The 25265-nt window shown below is 45.0% G+C and overlaps 1 protein-coding gene across 2 annotated transcripts in view; it reads right to left on the bottom strand.

The window, feature by feature from the left end:
• Window positions 1-25265, bottom strand: part of LOC311100027 (solute carrier family 12 member 2-like) — a gene marked incomplete at both ends in the record, with an annotated part of 123767 nt that overhangs the window by 34808 nt on the left and 63694 nt on the right. For both annotated transcript variants that reach the window (XM_084140757.1, XM_084140758.1), the window contains 15 exons: window positions 15-126; window positions 2151-2250; window positions 3668-3823; window positions 5652-5753; window positions 6092-6215; window positions 6483-6590; window positions 11568-11734; window positions 11843-11927; window positions 12101-12228; window positions 12668-12776; window positions 13044-13154; window positions 13886-14025; window positions 17819-17914; window positions 18333-18408; window positions 24965-25084. In XM_084140757.1, coding sequence (XP_083996883.1) covers window positions 15-126; window positions 2151-2250; window positions 3668-3823; window positions 5652-5753; window positions 6092-6215; window positions 6483-6590; window positions 11568-11734; window positions 11843-11927; window positions 12101-12228; window positions 12668-12776; window positions 13044-13154; window positions 13886-14025; window positions 17819-17914; window positions 18333-18408; window positions 24965-25084 — 1734 coding nt within the window. The remainder of the gene's footprint in view (window positions 1-14; window positions 127-2150; window positions 2251-3667; window positions 3824-5651; window positions 5754-6091; window positions 6216-6482; window positions 6591-11567; window positions 11735-11842; window positions 11928-12100; window positions 12229-12667; window positions 12777-13043; window positions 13155-13885; window positions 14026-17818; window positions 17915-18332; window positions 18409-24964; window positions 25085-25265) is intronic.

Here is a 25265-nt window from a genome sequence, read left to right as displayed (position 1 = left end):
CTCTGGTTACTCACCGTGCGCACATGGCCGCAGATCATCAGGCCCACGTTCTTGGTGAAGGCGTGGACCAGGTGGAGCAGAGCCGGACGGGAGTTGGGGTATCCCGTCATCACCAAGCACTGGGGTCTGTGGTAAAACATAGTCAATACGAAAACAGCATTTAGCTAGCATCCATGCTAATAGTAAGTGGTACACATACTAGGGACACCAAGATCTAACCCAAGGGTGGCCAACCCTCCTCATGGAGACCTACTAGATAAGCAGGCATTTGTTACAGCCCTGCTCCAACACACCTGATTCTACTAATCAAAGTTCTAATGAGCAGCTGATTTAGTAGATTCAGGTGGGGGTTAGAGCAGAGCTGAAACAAAAGCATGCACCCACTAGCTCTCCAGGAGGGTTGGCCAACGGCCACCGCTGGCCTAACCCTTTTGACTTTCTCCGCTAGGTCACATGCACACAGTACTCCTCAGTGCTTCATCTCACTTAATGTCTTCTAATGACCTTGAGAGAAGAAGTTTTAATCTCCTCGGTGAGGAACAAGAACAGACTTGGATGGAGAGCTCCGGAGTAGCGCACATCAAAGCAAAGCTATGTTAAGCACATGGGATTACGAGAGCCAGGAGGGGGGGGGAGAAAAGAGCATGAGTAACACGTTTCAATTCTGAAGACAATATCAGATGCTCCATAATCTCTCACTGCCGGTTTATTGCCATGGGAACGCTTCCAGGGTGAATTGCGCAATCCGAATAGCATCCATAGCAACTCTTACAGTCCATGTGTGAGTGGGTGAACAATAGAGCATGAGATTGTCGTGTTGTGGCTCGGACAACTTTGACACAACGGTTTAGTTCTGAGGGTGACCTGATGGAGCGCTTTTCCTATATCAGTGTTTCTGAACAAGACCCTGAATGAGAGTACGCTTGATTAAAATCAAGGTAAGCATCAATTAGATATTGTATCACTAGAACACTAGTACATCACATATCTAGTTAGCTAGATGGAATGATTCCAAGTTTCAAAGTAGGCCGCTAGTTTCAAGCGTACACCTCTAGGCGGAGCTTGGCGCGGGAGTCACGGGTGGCGATGAACGAAAGTCCACGTCGCAGTAGGGAAGTCCGGGCAGGCGTAGGTCGGAAGTGTTTGGAGAGTTTTTTTGTAAGACAGTGCTTCGACTGTTAGATGCATCCCCTGCTACGGTCCATGCATGAAATAGTGGAGGAGGGCACTCCACTTGACTGCCAACGCACCAGAGAACGAGAGCCCACGTATGGACTATTCAGCCCGCCATCTTTCCAGTCCAGATTTATATACTCCCCCAGAAATGTTCAATGGAAAGCCTTGCTTTATCTTGTTGTGGCCCCTGCCTTCCCCGAGAGAGCTAGCGGGCTCTTGGGTAGTTGCCAGCCTCCGTGCCATGCCATGCATGTGTGTGCGTCTGTCTGTCTGTCTGTCTGCCCCCTTGTTTGTGTGGTTGTGGCTGTGTCCACGTCTTTGAGAAAACACGGTTCTATACCCTAACTCCCATGCTCGCCACCGTTGCTATATGATGACCGATGCTAGGTTTCCGAGAATAGACAATTTAGTCTCACACCTTTGTCCTCTGAGGCGAGGCAGTGTGAAGGATGCCAAGTGTCTGCCACTGTTGTCCCAGGTGTGCAGCTACACAACCCTCTCCAAGGGGATGTGTCATGCCAAGACGGAGAGAGGGCTCTGCTGTAGCCTGACTGGACAAACAGCAATATCCTCCCCTGCCACTCAGATGCAGTCGGAGCCTGCTGCAGCCTTACCGGATCTGCACGCCTCAGTGAGCATGTGTTAGCGACAACTTGCCGAGCAACATCGAAGGGTAATTAAGTGGAGGAGTTGTTAATCAAATTTGCCTATCAGATACTTTTAGAACTAACAAGGCAACAGCCTTTATGACAATGTGAATGACGGACATTTCCTGAATACAGAACATTTTACCCAGTCAATAATTTAAAAGTAGGATAATGAAACTTTAACAGCTGGACGACGCTGGTGGATGAAACTAAGGTGGTTTATTGAGTGTCAAGAATAAAGCCTTTCTACGGGCGAATGCATTTCAAAGACCAGACCTTTCCTTTGGTCTAAGAAGTGAGTGTGTGTGTGTGTGTTCTATACTGTACCTGAAGTTCTTGATGTGGTCCTCAACACTGCTGAGGTGCAGACTGTGGGTCAGGGCCTGGTGGTATGTCAGAGCCTGGGTCGAGGAGCCCCAGTTCACATCTGGAAGACAGGACAAACATAGTCACATTCTGGAGTCAGGACCCTGTATGGGTGGCCATTAGCCAGTCAGGCCATTGGAGCAAGTTCCATGCAGTGTGGGAGTCCGTAGGGATGCTGTGCATGTGTGTGTAGAGCTGTGTGTGAAGCTGTGACTCTGCATGTGTGAGAATGTGTGTATAGAGCTGCGTGTCAAACTGAGTGTGTGAAGCTATTTGTGTATGTGTGTGTTCATACAAGTGTGCCTCGTGGATGTCTATATTCATGTCTGATGCTCCCCTGGGGTTTCCAGCGCGGGTCAGGTGTGTTTACCCAGAGCCAGCGGTCCCATATGGGAACTTCCTACCATGTGGGACCCAATTGGCCATCTGACCCCTATGGGAATCTCAACAGTCCAGTCCCCAGCTTGCTCCAGAATAGAAATCAGCCCAGCCAGGCCAGAGAGCCTGAGCACTAATACAGTCGAACACATGTAACCGCATGTATCCACACCCTCACCCGCTGCCCCCTCCCAGCACTAGACATTTCAAAGCCCCCCATTTAATGTCAACGCTGCCTTGCGTGGGTGGGCAGCTTAAGAAAAGTTAACAGGAGAATGAGCCAGCCCTTTGGCAAATCACCATAGAAACATTGGAGGGAAAGTCTATTAATGTACTAGGTAAAAATTATAATGTATAAATCCGTATGCTAATCAACAGACTGAATCGCGAAGTTGACAGAATATTTTTGTGAAATCATATGTTCTACCTACCCTGCAAATAGAGAGCTATTGTTTTTGACAACCCACATTCTGCTTTCCTTGATTCAAATGTAACGCCCTTAATACAGCATCACATTGTGAATAGATGGTTCATTTCAGCTGTAGTCATATTAACATTAGTTTCCACAACCCTGCATTTAGCTATAAATACATTTCAACCGTGTTGGGCTGCACTGCAGCAGAGGGTGCGCAACAAAAACATAATTGTGATGCAAATGCTTACCACTACACCAAAATACATGTGTGCATCAGCAATAAAAAAGCTTGAAATATCAATAGTGGGGCCTGATTCACATTTTGTTTTCAAAGCATCCTTGGGCGTCAGGGGACTTTCAGTGCATTGTGCTAATGTGGTTTAGTCATAAAGGTTGATATTTCAGTGGAATCAAAATAACTAGGAAATGATTTACACTAAGTGGTGAGGTGTAATTCACAGCGATTGACATTCAACACATGCTCTTTTGGGGAAATTGCTATGTTTTTTCAAATTAAAAGGGTAGGCTAATTCATGAAAGAATATGGTAATACTATTTGTAAAGTAAGATAATCATAATCCACGTTAGCCAAGTTTCACAATGATCACCTATCTTGGCAAAATAACACTAGTCGATGTTGAGGCAATCCAAGATGGCCGACTTGGCCTGGTGCTGAGTTACTCACCGGGCTTCTTGTAGCTCACGTAGATGTAGAGGCCCATGACAATAACGTTGGTCATTAGGGCTGCCCACCAATTGATGACGAACATGACCACGCAGCACAGCACAGCTCCAGCCAGAGACACCCACATGTTGTAGAACTTGAAGCTGGGGCGCCACCCTAAGGGTCAGAGAAACGTTAGGTGGACTCCCTTATAAGTACCCTCATAAAAATTCACTTTGGGGGCCAGCCATACCAAAGGGTGCCAGCATATGACCTTTGTCCTTATTGTAAAATACTGTAGAGAGGTTTGAATGGGTTTATAACCAAATTTAAGGAATAACATGTGAACATGAACAGAGGTAGAATCCAAAAGGTTAGATCAAATCTGCCACTCATGTCTATGAAGATCCAGCAAGTCGCTATGGAGAGCTGCTTACCATAGCTGACAGCTCTTGTTCATTTATAACTTGCATTACTTCTTCACATATTCCAACAAACATCATTGTTATAAATTAAATTACTGAATCATAAAAAATGGGAGGCGGCTCAATGTCACTAATTTAAGAAAAGAGCATGGATATGCACTTGGATTAAAAATGGTGTTTAAAAAAATTGGAGTTAGCAACCAGTTAGAACATTGTACAATAATGTTACATCCACTACTGGATACCGGTTAATTAGGTACTAAAGAGACTAGACTAGTGGGAGTTTAGTAAACTGGAACAATGGGGTACAGTTTAACTGTGCGCACAGTTACACAATGACAAGAACTACAAAAACCACAGGATGTAAAGGGTACATTGGAGTGACGTCATTCTTTGCCCCATGACCGTTTTTACATACACTCATGGGAGAGCGAAAATGGGCTCTAGGTGGCCAGAAAAGAAGGAGTTAGACATTGCCGGTTTGAGTTTCCAGAGGCGAGAAGCCAAGTGTCTATTGCCTTGCCTCTTGGTGAGTCATGTACCCTTTAAATCTGTGTAATGAAATGGTCTGCGCTGACAATGTCAGAATTAGATATAAAATCTGTACCTGGCGTTCTCCTAGGACTTTTTTTTGTGTGGAATTAACAGAAAAACAAACACCACTTTATACGTCAACTGCTGGATGATACAACAGGTTGAAAAGATCACATTTATTTCACAATTAAATGGTTGTTTCAAATTCGTACACCCGTTTGTTTTTTCCATCACGACTAAGGCACAACTGATGACCACTAGGCATAAAAAATTACAGTCAATCTAAGCAAAGACCTTGATTTCTTGACACCAATAGACTGACAGTTGAAACTGAGTGGACGTCTTCCATCTTGGATTAACCAAGTGATTCATTAATTAATGACACTGTGCCATCATGCCAAGCTAGCCTCACTGCTAAACCACAGCCCCTGGAGGTTTGACCTTTACACAAATCACATCAGTCAGAAAAACCGTCAAATCCAATATATGGAATGTGTTGCATTGAATAATAAGCAGCAGCACACGTTGCTTCCCAGCAGTATTGTCAGTATCAATTATTTGCATAATACTGAGTGTCATTGAGACAATCCCATTTCTTCCAATCTACTTCCTTAAGAAGCAGACTGTGGGCCTTATCAGATAAAGATCGCAGTTGCCATTCTTTAATAAAACAATTGTCCAGTTATGAAAATGTTCCCATTACTCAGGCATGTCATTACATCTGTTATCTCAAGGCTTAAGCTATTTGGGAATGGCAAAGACATATGAGACTTGATGCAACGCATAACAGTGGAGCCATATTAAATAAGTGTTATTCACTAAGAATGACAGAGCCCCCACCTATAAATAATTTGTTTGGAAGTCCTATAATTTCCTATTAAATCTCGCCTTTAAGCCTAATGATTTAACTCCTAAGACTCATGACTTCATTCTGGCCATAGTCAGGACCTTTGTGGCTCTGTTTTTTGGTCGCATTGAAATTCCGGACTTTCTGCAGATATAACTTTTCCTCAGGAAAGTGTTGTTGTTGTCCAAAAAGGCCTTACCTGGAGAGTTGGCCAGAGAGGCGTGGAATACAGAGAAGTTGATGAGAGCATAGGAGGCCAGGAAGAAGTTGGAGATGATGGGAGCAATAACATTCAACTGGGCTAAAATAAAGACACAAAAACATGGCAGTTTAGCTGTTCATAGGGAACTGTCCATACATTTACATTTTAGTCATTTAGCAGACGCTCTTATCCAGAGCGACTTACAGTTAGTAAGTGCATACATTTTCATACTGACCCCCCGTGGGAAACGAACCCACAACCCTGGCGTTGCAAGCGCCATGCTCTACCAACTGAGCTACAGGGGACTATAGACATTCAATAATGCACTTTAGGACTAAATTATACGACTGAATGACATATTACTGACATACTACAGAATGTCATATTGTGAATAATAGTTTAATTGTTAGATGTCTAAACCTGGACAGCGTAAGTACCAATTAGGATGAAGGCCAGAGCGATGCAGAAGGTGAGGATGTAGCCGCGAAGGGGCTCGTTGTTCTTGCCATAGCCCTTGGCGAACATCTCAAGGCCAGGGTAGATATTGTCTTTGCAAAGAGCCTGGAGGAGAAGGAAAAACCATTGGAATTGGACACCGCTATACTAATCAGCGGATGGGACACTAGACGACGACCAGAGGAACATTGGGATACATTACGAGATCACAATCTTGCCTTTGATTTGTGTCTATGGGACAGTAACTGTAACTGGACATGCATAAACTCTGCAGGCTATTCCAAACAGTAAGGATAATATGTAAAAATGATAAAGTGACTAACAAGGACAGATTAAGGAAGCGGGATCTGGGGAGGGAGTCTAGGGGCTTACCTGGAACACTTTGGGGGCGCTGACCAGAGAGGCCAGGGCAGAGGACAGAGTGGCGGAGAAGATTCCGGCAGTGATGATGGGGCCAAACCCGGACACAATGCTCATGACCTAAGGAAAAGGCATGATACCGGTTAAACAGCTGAGCCCATAAGGCCATACCTTTCTTCGACAACTTCTGTCCCACCCGGGACGAAGAGGACTAAGTATATACGTTTCTACAAGTTCCCATCACCACTCAACTGTGATAGAGTTGGACTTGGACAGCGACGGGTGAGCTTGTGTCTATCTCTGGTGGGACGTAAGCTTGGCTCATATGGTGTCGAGTAAAGACTAAACCATGTATTTAGATTGTAGGTAGGTAGGTATTGTAGTTAGGTATTGTAGGTTGTTTATCTAGGTAGTTATTGTAGGTTATTGTAGGTAATTATTGTAGGTAAGTATTGTATTCGACTGAGCCCGGTGAAGCACGTAGCTAGCTAACTCACTACCTGGACCAATAAAGCTAGCTAGCTAGCGGGTAGCTACTGGTAACTATTAGCAACTGTGGATAGTTGTTTCCAATGTTATTCCACGCTTAAGAGTACCTGTAATTATGCCAACTAGCTACCTACCATTCAGCTGTTTTTCTTACCTCATTTTCTGAAGCGTTAACGTTAGGTAGTTAGTAGCTACTGTACTCGAAATGTAATAATAATAATATGCCACTTAGCAGACGCTTTTATCCAAACCGACTTAGAGTCATGCGTGCATACATTCTTGTGTATGGGTGGTCCCGGGGATCGAACCCACTACCCTGGCGTTACAAGCGCCGTGCTCTACCAGCTGAGCTACAGAGGATACCTGGATAGCTAACTAAACAATAGCTGGAACGACCTAGCGTTAATATTTGGAGACGTTTCTCTCCGTTGGGACAGACGCGAACTGGCTGAATCGATTCAGTGGCTACCTTTGCACTTAACTGGCTAACAGTAGCTACTAAGGGTAAGCTATAACCTACATTTATTTTTGTTTTGTTTTTACATACTGGTAACCAGAGTCGTTCAAGGGAATTCGGGACATGGGTGACTAGCTAACGTTAGCTTGGCTCTCTGTGTGTTCGTGCCGTGGGAGGAGGGGTTAGTTATGTTGGCAGAGAGCAATGGCTAGCTAGTATGCTAACTATTCTAGCTAACTAACTGGCTGAATAAGTTCACGACGTACTCACTCAAACTGTCAAAACTACCCCAAAACCTTACACAACGTTAGACACGGACACGAATGATCTGCTTGGCGTGTTAACACACTGGTGGTTTGTTGTAACCGAGTATTGGTGCTAAACCGTGTTATTGGAGGCTGGCATGCTAGTTGGCTTTGGCGTCATATGATTCGGTGTACCAAGTTAGCTAGCTGAATAAACTAAGTTAGAGTCTATTCTTAGAAACATTGAACCGCTATAGTTTACAACACTTATAATTTCTAAAGTGGAAGTTGGGAGAGTTATATTTGAGTGTTTCAGTGAAACGTAAGTGAGGGAGGCCCTGCTCTCTCGCTTTCCCAGATATTTAGTACATTTCATTCCGATCTCTTTTGCATTATTGTAGCCTTTCTCTGTAGCCTGTCAACTATGGTCTGTCTATCCCTGTTCTCTCCTCTCTGCACAGGCCATACAAACGCGTCACACCACGTGGCTGTTGCCACTCTAATCTGGTGGTCCCTGCGCACACGACCCACGTGGAGTTCCAGGTCTCTGGCAGCCTCTGGAACTGCCGTTCTGCGGCCAACAAGGCAGAGTTCATCTCAGCCTATGCTACCCTCCAGTCCCTCGACTTCTTGGCGCTGACGGAAACATGGATTACCACAGAAAACTCTGCTACTCCTACTGCTCTTTCCTCGTCTAACCATGAGTTCTCGCATACCCCGAGAGCATCTGGTCAGCGCAGCGGTGGCACAGGAATCCTCATCTCTCCAAAGTGGACATTCTCTCTTTTTCCCATGACCCATCTGTCTATCTCCTCATTTGAATTACATGCGGTCACAGTCACTAGCCCATTCAAGCTTAACATCCTTGTCATTTATCGCCCTCCAGGTTCCCTTGGAGAGTTCATCAATGAGCTTGACGCCTTGATAAGTTCCTTTCCTGAGGATGTCTCACCCCTCACAGTTCTGGGTGACTTTAACCTCCCTACGTCTGCCTTTGACTAATTTCTCTCTGCCTCCTTATTTCCACTCCTTTCCTCTTTTGACCTCACCCTCTCACCGTCCCCCCCTACTCACAAGGCAGGCAATACGCTTGACCTCATCTTTACTAGATGCTGTTCTTCTACTAATCTCACTGCAACTCCCCTCCAAGTCTCCGACCACTACTTTGTATCCTTTTCTCTCTCGCTCTCCTCCAACACTACGCACTCTGCCCCTACTCAGATGGTAATGTGCCATCGCAACCTTCGCTCTCTCTCTCCCGCTACTCTCTCCTCTTCCATCCTATCATCTCTTCCCTCTGCTCAATCCTTCTCCCTCCGATCTCCTGATTCTGCCTCCTCAACCCTCCTCTCCTCCCTTTATGCATCTTTTGACTCTCTATGTCCCCTATCCTCCCGGCCGGCTCGGTCCTCCCCTCCTGCTCTGCTGAATCCTCCTCCTCCTCCCCCCCCCCTCTCTGTGGATGACTTCCTCATTTATTAAGTCAAATGACACCGGTGGTCCTGCTCACACTGCCCTACCCTATGCTTTGACTTCTTTCTCCCCTCTTTCTCCAGATGAAATCTTGCGACTTGTGACCTTCTCCCTTACCTCACCTCGCTCATCAACTCATCCTTGACCGCTGGCCATGTCCCTTCCGTCTTCAAGAGAGCGAGAGTTGCACCCCTCCTCAAAAAACCTACACTCAATCCCTCCGATGTCAACAACTACAGACCAGTATCCCTTCTTTCTTTTCTCTCCAAAACTCGAGCGTGCCGTCTCTAGCCAACTCTCCTGCTATCTCTCTCAGAATGACCTTCTTGATCCAAACCAGTCAGGTTAAAACTGGTCATTCAACTGAGACTGCTCTTCTCTGTCACGGAGGCTCTCCGCACTGCTAAAGCTAACTCTCTCTCCTCTGTTCTTATCCTTCTAGACCTATCCGCTGCCTTTGATACTGTGAACTATCAGATCCTCCTCTCCACCCTTTCCGAGTTGGGCATCTCCGGCGCTGCTCACTCTTGGATTGTGTCCTACCTGACAGGTCGCTCCTACCAGGTGGCGTGGCGAGAATCTGTCTCCGCACCACGTGCTCTCACCACTGGTGTCCCCCAGGGCTCAGTTCTAGGCCCTCTCCTATTCTCTCTATACACCAAGTCACTTGGCTCTGTCATATCCTCACATGGTCTCTCCTATCATTGCTACGCAGACGACACAATTAATTTTCTCCTTTCCCCCTTCTGATAACCAGGTGGCGAATTGCATCTCTGCATGTCTGGCAGAAATATCAGTGTGGATGTCGGATCACCACCTCAAACTGTACCTCAGCAAGACGGAGCTGCTCTTCCTCCTTGGGAAGGACTGCCCGCTCCATGATCTCGCCATCACGGTTGACAACTCCATTGTGTCCTCCTCCCAGAGTGCAAAGAGCCTTGACGTGACCCTGGACAACACCCTGTCGTTCTCTGCTAACATCAAAGTGGTGACCCGATCCTGCAGGTACATGTTCTACAACATTTGCAGAGTACGACCCTACGTTACACAGAAAGCGGCAGAGGTCCTAATCCAGGCACTTGTCATCTCCCTTCTGGATTACTGCAACTCACTGTTGGCTGGGCTCCCTGCCTGTGCCATTAAACCCCTAAAACTTATCCAGAACGCAGCAGCCCGTCTGGTGTTCGACTTTCCCAAGTTCTCTCATGTCACCCCGCTCCTCCGCACACTCCACTGGCTTCCAGTTGAGGCTCGCATCTACTACAATACCATGGTGCTTGCCTACGGAGCTGTGAGGGGAACGGCACCTCCTTACCTTCAGGCTCTGATCAGACCCTACACCCAAACGAGGGCACTACGTTCATCCACCTCTGGCCTGCTAGCTCCCCTACCTCTACAGAAGCACAGTTCCCGCTCAGCCCAGTCAAAGCTATTTGCTGCTCTGGCACCCCAATGGTGGAACAAGCTCCCCCACGACACTAGGACAGCGGAGTCACTGACTACCTTCCGGAGACACTTGAAACCCTACCTCTTTAAGGAATACCTGGAATAGTATAAAGCAATACTTCTACTACCCCCCCCCCCCCCCCCCATAAAAAAAAAAAAAAAGTGCTTGTCCCACTTGCTATCGTAAGTCGATTGCACCGATTTGTAAGTCGCTCTGGATAATAGCGTCTGCTAAATGAAGTAAATGTAAATGTAAAAATAGATATTGCCACAAAATGGCTCTGTTGCGCCTTCTTCACCACACTGTCTGTGTGGGTGGACCATTTCAGTTTCTCAGTGATGTGTATGCCAAGGAACTTGAAGATTTCCACCTTCTCCACTGCGGTCCTGTCGATGTGGATAGGGGGGTGCACCCATCTGGCAGTCTGACAGACAAATCTGGGTTTGGCGGATGCCAGGAGAAAGCTACCTGCCCCAATGGATAGTGCCACCTGTAAAGTTTGGTGGAGGAGGAATAATGTTCTGGGGCTGTTTTTCATGGTTCAGGCTAGGACCCTTAGTTCCAGCGAAGGGAAATATTCCTGAAACAGGAAGGCCCTTTCCTGTTTCAGCAAGACAATGCCCCTGTGCAGAAAGTAAAGTTCATACAGAAATTGTTTGTCGAGATCGATGTGTTAGAATTTGACTGGCCTGCACAGAGCCCTGACCTCAACTCCATCGAACACCTTTGGGATGAATTGGAACGCAGACTGCGAGCCAGGCCGAATCGCCCAACATCAGTGCCCGACCTCACTAATGCTCTTGTGGCTGAATGGAAGCAAGTCCCCACAGCAATGTTCCAACATCTAGTGGAAAGCCTTCCCAGAAGAGTGGAGGCTGTTATAGCAGCAAAGGGGGGACCAACTCCATATTAATGGCCATGATTTTTTAATTGGATGTTCGACGAGCAGGTGTCCACATGCTTTGTAGTGTAGTCATGTAGTGTACCTGGAAGTCGTTCTGGAGTCCATATCTGCAGTTGTACTGGCCATCGACACCCTTGCAGGAGGAGAAGTCATAGCTAAACTTGCAGGCGGCGTCAGTGCAGTTGGCCATGAACTGAGCGCTGAGTGTGTCATTGTCGTTTCCTGTGGCGTCTCTCACGATGCAAGAGCCTTTAATGAGAAACAAGAGACAAATACAAATTCTCACAAACTCTCTATCTGTAATCTGTATAATTTATTCGGTCTTGTTGGGGGCAAATTAGAAGAAATTCCACATACCAGTAGAAATGGCAACCCCCAGGTAGACAATGCCAGTGATCAGAATGGCTAAGAGTGTTCCTCTTGGAATGGACAGTTGTGGGTCCTGTGAATTTAAAGAAATGCCTAGTCCCCCACACTGATTTCATATAAAGTCCCACACATTAAGCCTTTAATCAAGACAATATGAGTTCCATTGATTTCATCCATTTTATATGGATTGGGATAAGTAATCTGCTTGTTTGTGATTTTTTTTAAACAATGACCAGGGGTTCTTACAGAAAGATCTCCTGAGATGTTGGCGCCGGCCAGAATGCCAGTGGCTGCAGGGAAGAAGATGGCAAAGACGGAGAAAAACGACTCTGTGCCTCGGAAGTCCGGACCCATGTTCTCCATCATAATTGCACCTTAGAGCAAGAGAGCAGGGGGGAGAGAGCAATAGAGAGAAAGGTGGGGTGAGCAGAACAAGAGAGAACGCATGAGAGAGCAAGAGTTACACAGCATGCAGTGTGCATCTTAGGACAATCAGACTCGATCAGTTGATCTTAGAGTTGGGAATCAGGTCGCAAAGTGAATTTCAAATAATCCAACTGGTTTGGTCTTGAGATTTCAGCAAAAATCTCTAGTACAACTTTAAGGAGTAGCCAGTGCTTCATGCCGCGTACAGTAGTCATGTAGATCATGAGTTCAGAGAAGAATACATAAATTCAGAATCATAGCTCCACAACGAAACCGCCGGTAGTGTGACAATCTAATTTCCCTTGACACGTCTTGGACAGTCTTTACTTTAGCTTGACAGTCATGTCAGTTCGTGTTGTGTAAAGGGAGAACCAAAGAGGGTCGTACTGTCATAGCCAAAGAAGCCCTGCGACTCCTTGGACTTGAGGGGGATGAAGGAGCCGATGAAGTAGTTGAAGATGGCCGTGATCAGAACGACCAGCAGGAATATCTGAGCCTGTGGACAGAATGAACATTTGGACATGTTAGCTACACTTTCACCACACCTCCCAACTAGCATTAACCACAAAACAGAGCATGCATTACATCTAGCCTACTGCACATCAATGTCTGCATTCAGTCAGTCTGGAAGGAATTCTGCTTATTTTAGGTCAATTTCAGCTTGACGTCAGAGATGAGTTGCAGTTCAATATCACCTTAAGTTCTAGATAGAAACTATGACTGAGGGCTCTATTCAACCAAACCTAGTTGTATGTTATCTTACCTTAGCTTCCCATTCCATCCCTGCCACGGAGATACCCAGGAGAAGGATGACTGTGATGGTGCCGATGATTCGGATGTCATTGATCTCATCCGTCATGATACAATCCACGTTCTGTGAGAAATCACAGGAGAATATCAACTTCACTGTCAGAGCAAGAGGTAGGAGAAATCCTCTCAAATTCATCCCATGTTCCTATGATACTGGCTAGTTGAAAAAGCACTGCAAATATTTTGATAGACTTTTAATTAAAATGCAACATAAACAATTAACCAACCCCATCTAAAAAGGCAGAAAGACATCTGACCTAATTTTATTACCAAACGTGGAATTTAAAAAAGAACACTACTGAAACGCAAAACAAATTCAGGGGCATGAAAGTCTGATGAACAGAGAAAACAACAATTAATTATCCTCAAATCAATTTAATGCTGCTTACACTTGACACTAATGGCACGCTTCAATCAGCAAAGTGCAAAACTACTGCCCTCATCTGTGACCAAGGAATAACCAATAGGTCGTGTGTGGAGGAAGGATTAGGATGAGTCATCATTATTACCTTTGCATGAGCCGCCCCTAAAAACAGTGGGTTTTTAGTCCTCCTTGCAAACAACCCAAGAATAAACACTGAACATCAGGAGACCCAAAGCATCCCTTACCGAAATGAGATTACGCTTATTAGAGATGTTGAAACAATGGTGTTAAAAAGCAGCATTATTGAATCTTCATGATAAACTTTTGAGGGAAAACCAAAGATTTCATCAAAGTGAACAAAGTAACCAATAAAACTGTGAAAGAAAGTGTTGATCTTGGATGGTGACGTGGGGATGGATTGGGTGACTTACTCCGAGGAGCTCCACAACCGTCTCGGCGAAGCCCACCACGTACATGGCGACGGCCACAGCGTTGGCAAAGGCAAAGATCAGACCAATGGAGCCGCCAAACTCTGGCCCCAAACTTCTGGATATCAAATAATATGCCCCTCCTGCAAAGACAGACAGATGGACAAAGCATTTTTAAATGAAAGGTGAAACACAAATCGTTTAATCAAATAACTGTTATATGTAGGCTAGCCTATTTAATTTACATACATCAGTAATACTAACTGCAGTACAGCCTAGTCCACTCACCTCAACGACACCCTTAAAACAACATGTCTGCTCAAATGAGTGGAAAGGATGGAGGGGCTCCAAGATGGGAGCCAAATTAATTGACACATTTAACTGCACAATGAGTTCGTAGTGCGACAGTCCGAGTAGTGTTCCTCGTTGATCTCTCTTTATATGACCTCTCTGCTGATAGCTTTGGAGAGCACCTCAAGTGATCATACAGACACGAGTGGGGGACAAGACAAAGGCAGGAACCAAAACGACTCATTTACATTTTTAGTAATTTAGCAGACGCTCTTATCCAGAGTACATGTACAGTTAGTGAGTGCATACATTTTCATACTGGCCCCCCTGTGGGAAACGAACCCACAACCCTGGCATTGCAAGCGCCATGCTCTACCAACTGAGCTACAGGGGACTACATCTGTGAGGGCATGCGTGGGTGGAGAAATGAATGTGGGGTCATGCTTGAGCACATGGGTAATATTTTGCTGGCTCTATTCGTTCCACCTACACAAGTCCACTCAAGCGTCAACATCAGTACGTCAAATTAAACAACCGTTCAGGAATATCCCTTGAAAGTCAAACTTTTAGAGAGCACATTTTGATTTGCCCTCTGTAAAAGGGACATTTTGATATTGAGAGACCATTTGGAGGGAGATGTGGGAATAACTGGAATATGTGGAAATATTAGTTTGGATGGGATTAAAATCCTACACGGTGCTGTAATTGGGAGTATTACATTAATCCCTACGAATGGCATGTGATTTCAATCTACTCTTGACAGACGACAAATAACTAATTTTACTGCATCATAGTGCACCAACTTTACTTTGCTAGAGCAGGTGCAGTAGCAGCAGGAGGAACTTTCACTTAGGCAAATGTTTGTTTGAACATGTTACAGATATTACATTTTCTCCATTCCCCCTTCTGATATCCAGGTGGCAAATCGCATCTCTGCATGTCTGGCAGACATATCAGTGTGGATGTCGGATCACCACCTCAAGCTGAACCTCGGCAAAACGGAGCTGCTCTTCCTCCCGGGGAAGGACTGCCCGCTCCATGATCTCGCCATCACGGTTGACAACTCCTTTGTGTCCTCCTCCCAGAGTGCAAAGAACCTTGGCGTGACCCTGGACAACACCCTGTCGTTCTCTGCTAACATCAAAGCGGTGACCCGATCCTGCAGGTTCATGCTCTACAACATTCATAGAGTACAACCCTACCTTACACAGAAAGCGGCACAGGTCCTAATCCAGGCACTTGTCATCTCCCGCCTGGATTACTGCAACTCGCTGTTGGCTGGGCTCCCTGCCTGTGCCATTAAACCCCTGCACCTTATCCAGAACACTGCAGCCCGTCTGGTGTTCAACCTTCCCAAGTTCTCTCACGTCACCCCGCTCCTCCGCACACTCCACTGGCTTCCAGTTGAAGCTCGCATCTACTACAAAACCATGGTGCTTGCCTACGGAGCTGTGAGGGGAATGGCACCTCCTTACCTTCAGGCTCTGATCAGACCCTACACCCAAACGAGGGCCTGCTAGCCCCCCAACCTCTACGGAAGCACAGTTCCCGCTCAACCCAGTCAAAGCTATTCGCTGCTCTGGCACCCCAATGGTGGAACAAGCTCCCCCACGACAGCGGAGTTACTGACCACCTTCCGGAGACACTTGAAACCCTACCTCTTTAAGGAATACCTGGAATAGTATAATAGTAATCCTTCTACCCCCCCCCCCCCTCTACAACCACTGTCTTTTGTCTAAACTAACACCTGACTTATTTCACCTGCTAGCACTGACTTGTTTAAAGAAATGTACTTACTGTGATCAAGATGTGGTTGTCCCACTGGCTATCCTAAGTTGAATGCACCAATTTGTAAGTCGCTCTGGATAAGAGCGTCTGCTAAATGACTTAAATGTAAATGTAATATTACCAAGGGGCAAAAAAAGGTTTTAGCCTTTGTGAAAAGTTTTAGCATTCTACCGAAGGGTAATGGATTAGCCCACTTCGAAAGAAAATCAATTCATGGAGGAGCGGATGTTGAAACTAGATAGTGTGCATGCTTTGGTTACTGTGCTGTTCTAGACAAAACAATAGCCACTATATGGAGCCTCTCTTGCCGCCTGTAGTCGAAAACAATCTGGCTGTGGTAGTGTGAAACCTTACGAGAATGAATCGAATATGCAGTCTCCAGGAGGAGTACCCTGCAGAAAACACAAATATCCTTTACTACAATATGATTTCATCACCAGGACATTTTAAACTAAATATTTTGTTTTCCCTTGCCCTCGCCCATGTGGAGAGTGTCCTAACATCCATTTCAGACCTCCCTGCCAGCACTGGTCTCTTTCAGTGACTTGAGGGAGAACTGCTGCGAATTTAGAAACACAATATTGAATTTCCCCTCATGCTGCGACAACTGGGACCAATGTGTGGACAGTGTTTTCCCCCTCCTTCATTCGACTCCAAATTAAATCAGGGAACATCTCATTGAGGCCCTCAACCGATAATACATCTTCAGTTCCGTGCATGATGGTAATAATGATAGCCAAGTCCAGCTGCTAAAAATCACACCTGTACAAGAAACCTAATTCCATATCCAAACACAGGAGACTAAGCAAATGTCACGTGAGCCGGCCACTGCTCTGCGGGATGCACGTTTGAATGGATTCCAGAGAAAAGTTAAAAGCTTAGCCTAAATAAGACTAGCGTGGGAGCCCTCAGCCCCATTCATCCAAACATGCCAAGAAAAGGTAAGAACAAAACCACACTGTAAATAAAAAATCAGCATGAAGCGACCTTGCACAACTTTCATCAGTCATGTATCATGATAAATATATGAATGTGGAATTATGAATGCAAAACTGAGCACTAAGCAGACTGTTGGGAGAGCCATCTCTTGAATGATTAATTTTTTTCTACAGTATTAAATCTATTGATGTGAGAGGCTCATTTCTATGCACCAATAGTCTAGTCTAGTGTTTGGAAGTGCCAAGATCAGACAGCGCTGGTAAAAACGGTAAAGGGCAATTCCACGATAACAGGTTGATGCCAAGACTCAGATTTTTCACTTTAAAATGTGTCAAACATTTTCCACTGAACATTTTACAAAAACACTGATGATCATCCTTATGTCCTCCGTCACCTAATCTAAAGCCTTATTATAAATAACCAGACATTGTAAACGGTTAATGATTCATGAGAAGCACATTTATTAATATGTGTGCTGGTATGAATACATATGTTTATGAACTGAATAGACAGGTAACAGGTTGGCATGCTGCAGGGTTTACAGGCATGATTGGAGCCTGGGTTTTCTTTTGAGTTTATTAGGCCTACCTTTTTGTTCATCGTCCTGTTTGTTTTTGTAAATACTTTTACAGTCGCCGGCTTATCTTCACGTTTGCTAATAAAAGCCTCACTCTGGGCAAGAAAAAAAACGTAAACATCCACACTCACGGAAAGTTCTCCCCTCACCACTCAGACCACTCCCAGACATTTCAAGCAAAAGTCTTGCTTAGGAAATTGCTCTTTGTTAAAAGCCATGTTTCTTTTTGACCATTTTAATTGAAAACAATCACAGTAAGGTACTTAATTGTTACCCAGAAACGATTTGATATTAAGATAAAAATGGCTGCATTGGACCTTTAAAGATGCAAAGGTTCATACCTCCTCGTACAAAGCCGTTGGTCGCAATCGCTGAGGTCGAAAGGCCGGTGATGGTGGTCACAACTGTTGCCATGAGAACGATCACACAGGAGAGAACTGAAAGAAAATGGAGGACATGATTAACTAGCGACAAAACAAAATCAGCATTAACATTTTCTACAAACACCTAGGAGGCAAATAACTGCAATAATGAGCATCAATAAGCAGCTAACTTGCTTGTTGAGCCTCTTTCTCTCTCACTCGCTCTACCTCTCCTGGTATTCACACATGGGTTAGGGTTAGATGGCCTGTGAATCGTAGCGGGCACCGCTACAAAAACAAGCTAGTGCGTGACAGTTGCCTGCATGGGTTGCCGTGAGGCAGCATTTCGCATCTGGATGGTAAAATGGTCGAAAGGTGATGGGAGAAAGAGGGGTGGTTTGGTCGGTTGGCTGGGGGTTCGGGGTGACGTTGTGTGTGAATTAAAACAGTAATTCACATGAACTCCAAGATCTACTCCATGGTGTAGTCTTACCAATTCCCGCCTGGCCCACGATCCATGACATGCGGATGAAGAGCATCACGCCCCAAATGTTCAACATGCAGCGCACCTGCACAAAGGAAGGGGTGGCAGTTAGGATGCATGTCTGGTAATGGGAACACTTCACCCAACAAAGTGCTTTCCAATAACCTGGCCTTGGAACATTGCTGGTGGGAATCCACTAGATGTCCAAGACCTGATGCAGGATTCAATCACAATTTGGCCTGAATGAATGTTAATGGCACAATTCCAAACCTAGTGAAAGTAGCAGTTTCACCGACTTGTCTTAAAAATTGCTACGAGCACCAAGATTGCAACTTAAGGTTAGAAGAAAGGTTCAAACAGTGATTTAAGTCCTAATATAAATTGGAAAACTCTTTGGACAACAATGAAATACAGAATATAAAATTTTGCTATGACGTGAAAAGAAATGTTGGCTGCCCGACTAGCCCTAGTCTTTAAAAGATAACATTTGAAAACCTGGCCAAGGCTGATGTAAGGAAAATTGAACATTTAATAACCAGCCTAATCTAAAATCAAATCACTGTCAACCTCTAAGAACATTAATCAGTATCTACCACATTTTATCAATTTCAGTGCAAATATCTTGTCATTGAGTAGTATCATAAACTCATTGATTAGTATCATACCCACCAGGAATCTTTTCTCTAGTCAGAATGTGGAATACAGAATAAAAGTAGGGCTGGCACAATTACCGTGTAACCGACAGTTATGGATGAAGATTGTCATGAAAGTAAAATAACAGTCATAACCGTAATTGTATTTATTTTTTAAATTGTGGAACAAACTGCTGACTGAAGACAGGACAGCCGGGCATTCGTATGGTTGAGTCCATTTCTGCAGTAACATGGACTCCTAACATGATGAAACTTTGTTGCTCCTTGCTGAAACAATTAAGGTGTTGTAGCAAATGAGTCTTCGGTTGCCTAGGCAACACCCCCTCTTCACTGTAGCAGCAGCACACATAGAAATATAATGAATAGAATGTGCTTGGAACTTCTAACCCTGGCAATTTGACTAGTAAACTCATGGGTACACTCGCAGTGGCTGCCTGGTATTGTGACGCAATAATTTCCATGGCAATGTAAAATGTTCATTCAAATTATGTTAACTGATGTGGCTCATGCAATGGAATGTATTTTTTGTCCTGTCAGTTGAGTTGAATCAACAAATCATAGCACATACATTGTCTTACATCAGATAGCGCGTCGATTCCACCTGCACTGATCTGTCTCGTACCTCGGAAAGGATAATGGGATAGATGACCTAAGATTACGGTTATCCTACCAACGGGACATTAAAAACTGTAATATATTATGTTTCACCGAGTCATGGCTGAACAACGACATGGATAACATACAGCTAGCGGGCTACACGCTACATAGGCAGGATAGAACAGCAGACTCCGGTAAGACAAGGGGTGGCAGTCTGTGTATATTTGTAAACAACAGCTGGTGCACAAAATCAAATACTAAGGAAGTCTCAAGGTTTTGCTCGCCTGAGGTAGAGTATCTCATGATAAGCTGTAGACCACACTATTTACCAAGAGAGTTTTCATCTATATTTTTCATAGCTGTCTATTTACCACCACAAACCAATGCTGGCATTAAGATTGCACTGAATGAGCTGTATAAGGCCATAAGTAAACAGGAAAACGCTCATCCAGAGGCAGCGCTCCTAGTGGCCGGGGACTTTAATGCAGGGAAATGTAAATCTGTAAACCTAATTTCTACCTGCATGTTAAATGTGCAACCAGAGGGGGAAAAAAAAACTCTAGACCACCTTTACTCCACACACAGAGACGCATACAAAGCTCTCCCTCGCCCTCCATTTGGCAAATCTGACCATAACTCTATCCTCCTGATTCCTGCTTATAAGCAAAAACTAAAGCAGGAAGCACCAGTGACTCGTTTAACAAAAAAGTGGTCAGATGACGCAGATGCTAAGCTACAGGACTGTTTTGCTAGCACAGACTGGAACATGTTCCGGGATTCTTCAGATAGCATTGAGGAGTACACCACATCAGTCACTGGCTTCATCAATAAGTGCATCGATGACGTCGTCCCCACAGTGACCGTACGTACATACCCCAACCAGAAGCCATGGATTACAGGCAACATCCGCACTGAGCTAAAGGGTAGAGCTGCCGCTTTCAAGGAGCGGGACTCTAACCTGGACGCTTATAAGAAATCCCACTATGCCCTCTGACGAACCATCTAACAGGCAAAGAGTCAGTACAGGACTAAGATGAATCGTACTACACCGGCTCTGACGCTCGTCGGATGTGGCAGGGCTTGAAAACTATTACAGACTACAAAAGGGAAGTACAGCCGAGAGCTGCCCAGTGACACAAGACTTCCAGACGAGCTAAACAACTTCTATGCTCGCTTTGAGGCAAGCAACACTGAAGCATGCATGAGAGCACCAGCTGTTCCGGATGACTATGTGATCACGCTCTCTGTAGCTAATGTGAGTAAGACTTTTGAGCATGTCAACATTCACAAGGCCGCAGGGCCAGACGGATTACCAGGACGAGTACTCCGAGCATGTGCTGACATTTTGAACATGTCCCTGACTGAGTCTGTAATACCAACATATTTCAAGCAGACCACCATAGTCCCCGTGCCCAAGGACACTAAGATAACCTGCCTAAGTGAATACCGACCCGTAGCACTGACGTCTGTAGCCATGAAGTGCTTTGAAAGGCTGGTCATGGCTCACATCAACACCATTATCCCAGAAACCTTAGACCCACTCCAATTTGAATATCGCCCCAACAGATCCACAGATGATGCAATCTCTATTGCACTCCACACTGCCCTTTCCCACCTAGACAAGATAAACACCTACGTGAGAATGCTATTCATTGACTACAGCTCAGCATTCAACACCATAGTGCCCTCAAAGCTCATCACTAAGCTAAGGATCCTGGGACTAAACACCTCCCTCTGCAACTGGATCCTCGACTTCCTGACGGGCCGCCCCCAGGTAGGTAACAACACATCTCCCACACTGATCCTCAACACGGGGGCCCCTCAGGGGTGCGTGCTCAGTCCCCTCCTGTACTCCCTGTTCACCCATGACTGCATGGCCAGGCACGATTCCAACACCATCATTAAGTTTGCCGACGACACAACAATGGTAGGCCTCATCACCGACAACGATGAGACAACCTATAGGCAGGTGGTCAGAGACCTGGCCGTGTGGTGCCAGGATAACAACTTCTCCCTCAACGTGACCAAGACAAAGGAGAAGATTGTGGACTACAGGAAAAAAAAGGACTGAGCACACCCCCATTCTCATCGACGGGGCTGTAGTGGAACAGGTTGAGAGCTTCAAGTTCCTTGGTGCCCACATCACCAACAAACTATCGTGGTCCAAACACACCAAGACAGTTGTGAAGAGGGCACAACAAAGCCTATTCCCCCTCAGTAGACTGAAAAGATTTGGCATGGGTCCTCAGATCCTCAAAAAATTCTACAGCTGCACCATCGAGAGCATCCTGACTGGTTGCATCACAGCCTGATATGGCAACTGCTCGGCCTCCGACCACAAGGCACTACAGAGGGTAGTGCGTACGGCCAAGCTTCCTGCCATCCAGGACCTCTATACCAGGCGGTGTCAGAGGAAGGTTCTCAAAATTGTCAAAGACTCCAGCCACCCTAGTCATAGACTGTTCTCTCTGATACCGCACGGCAAGCGGTACTGGAGTGCCAAGTCTAGGTCCAAAAGACTTCTCAACAGCTTCTACCCCAACCCATAATACTCCTGAACAGCTAATCATGGCTACCCGGACTATTTGCACTGCCCCCCCCACCCCCACCCCATCTTTTTATTCTGCTGCTACTCTGTTAATTATTTATGCATAGTCACTTTAACTCTACCCACATGTACATATTACCTAAACTACCTCAACTAGCCGGTGCCCCCGCACATTGACTCTGCACTGGTACCCCACTACTGTTATTTTATTTTACTTCTGCTCTTTGTTTCTCAACACTTTGTTGTTTTATTTTACTTTTTTATTTAAAAAATAAATGCATTGTTGGTTAAGGGCTGTAAGTAAGTATTTCACTGTAATGTCTACACCTGTTGTATTCGGCGCATGTGGCCAATAAAATGAGATTTGATTTGGATCAAACATAGTCCGGCTACAATGGGCTGCCACAACATTGAAAAATATTACCTAGGTGACATCATCTACTGAACCCCATTTCTGCTTCAGAACTGCCTGAAATAATCTAAGCTGAAACAATTACATTTACATTTACATTTTAGGTCATTTAGCAGACGCTCTTATCCAGAGCGACTTACAGTTAGTGAATACATATATATATATATATATTTTTTATACTGGCCCCCCGTGGGAATCGAACCCACAACCCTGGCGTTGCAAACGCCATGCTCTATCAACTGAGCTACATCCCTGCCGGCCATTCCCTCCCCTACCCTGGACGACGCTGGGCCAATTGTGCGCCGCCCATGAGTCTCCCGGTCGCGGCCGGCTGCGACAGAGCCTGGATTCGAACCAGGATCTCTAGTGGCACAAAAATGTTTATTTTTTTTGGTGTGGAAGTCTGAGTCGCCCCATTTTACATCTAGCTAAGGAATATTGTGCTTCAATGAGCAGTACTTCTGAAGTTTTACTATGGGCACGAAAGCTAGCATAATTTGTTGGCAACAATGGAGCCAGTCACTGAAATCTTCTTTGACTGAAACGATGCTGCTAAACAACCAGCTACCTACTTAGTGCTGCACACACAATGCTTAATCTTCCAACAAATGCTAGCTATCAAGCTACTGCAGCTAGTAGTGATAATGCTTACATTATGATGTTTCATGAAGCAGCTGTTCTTCTACCACAAGTCATTGCAGTAGCCTCCCGAGTCAGCTGCTGTGCTCAGCTGACCCAACAATACTATCGCGGAGAAACATGCTGATCTACAGACCGATTTCTGATAAGTCAGTTACTCTTAATTGTGGGGCTGCATGTCTACAACTTCAGGGTAATTTAAACAGGCTAAGCAAGCTTTTTATGTCAGTGAAGGAAGAGCTAGCTGACTAGCTAGCTAGCTATGTCAGTAAGCTAGCTAGCTACAACAGTTGGCTACACAGCGGATCAAGTCACTGCACTGGCGACCAACGTCCTTGCACAGAATTTGTGCAGGAGAGAGCCATCTGGTTTGTTTTTATTTTCTCACAATTACCTGTCACAACGTTTGAAATAATTTAGCTAGTAAGTTATTCTGCCTATTTAATGGAGAGTCATACGAGAGCGCAGTGATATACATTTCTTTTTAGGAACTAATGTTTTAATTTTTTTTATGGTGGATGCTCAATATTTAAAATTGAATACGAGTTCCGCGTCCTACAAGACAAATTGGTTGCAGGATGAGCATCGCCATCTGATGAGACAATGCAGCACAAATTGATGGGTACACTTCCTGCTTTTACTTCCTGCTTTGCTTCTATGGGTACACTCGCAATGGCCGCCAGTCCACCCATTATGCCATCATTGACTTGAATGGGGAAACCCGTTCTATTCTTTTTATTTCTATGGCAGCACATGCTATTCTAACGGCTATTACAGTGACTGCGGTCATTTGGCTGGCCAATAACAGTCATCCAAAATTCCATGACCGTCACAACCCTGCTGCTATTAAAACAGTCAGATGGGTGAGAGAGCACAGATGATGAGGAAGGAGAGGAAGGAAGGCTTTTACATGTCAAAATACAAGCTGGGTAACAAGAAACAGATTTTCTGAGAAAGAACTAAGTGTGCTGCACATCATCTGTCAGAACTTCAAACAAAGTGGAAATGGCTTTAAATAAACTGTTTCTACTAGTTGTCATGAATGTAGTTAAAAATACTTAACATTTTGGATACTTTATGTAATGTGTGACAAATTCATACAACCCTGCCAGATTCTTACACTAGACTCTCAGAAACATTCTATGGCCTGTACAGACCTCGAAGGATTAATCACCAAAGCAATTCTTGCTAGTAGCACAGAATCTTGAGTAGAGTGTGATCGACTCACACACATACATCTCAATTATTGAGGTTCCTCTTTGACTGCTATAGGATCTGATAAAATACGCTTAGACAGCCAAGGGAATCTTAAGTCGAATGATATGTGCATATTGATATCTGAAATCCAAATAATTCGTAGTTACCACCTGGGAACTTAATACTGAAGAGGCCTTGCTTGATTGTGGGGTCCTGAATGAATTTCTCTGTACTTTGAATGAGAGGGCAGAAAAATATACTATGGTCAAAATCCTGACTTGAAATGCACGTACAGTCAGGATTTACATCTATGCCATTGAACATTGTGTTCAAGAATAACTTGAGGACACTGCATTCCCTACAATGTCAGAACTAAAAAGAGAAGTGCTTATGATGCAGTAGCAATGGTAGAGGCAGGGGTCACAGAGAAAAGGCAGAAAGTGTAGACATTTAAAGGGAGGGGGAGATGGAGATCGAAATAGAGGGATGTTGATGGGGAAACGTCACATTGTGTCACATTACAAAAGGTAACCAGGAGGACAAAGCTCTCAGGAGATCCAAAAGGTCCAACAGAGTCTGTCGGTTGACCACTCACCAGCACCCCTTTGATCCATCCGAACTTGACCGCTCCCTTAGGCTCGGCCGCCTCCTTGGCTGCGGCCTCCTCGGCCGGTGTCAGCTCATCCCCGTTGGCGAAGCCATCCTCAAATGGTTCCTGTAAACAAAACGAGACAGACCGCTATGGTCAGCATACACAATGGAGAAAGACATCTGAATAACAATATCTCTGAATTAAATTGTTGTTCACCCATGTTTATTCATTTCTATAAACAATCTACCAGATTTGTATCTTTATCTGACAGAACATGTATTCTCTCACACACAGACACTGATTA

Source organism: Coregonus lavaretus, assembly GCF_964263955.1.
Source record: "Coregonus lavaretus genome assembly, chromosome: 24".
Taxonomy (NCBI): domain Eukaryota; kingdom Metazoa; phylum Chordata; class Actinopteri; order Salmoniformes; family Salmonidae; genus Coregonus; species Coregonus lavaretus.
Note: the sequence above shows the minus strand (reverse complement) of the source record. Positions and strands in the feature narration are given on the sequence as shown.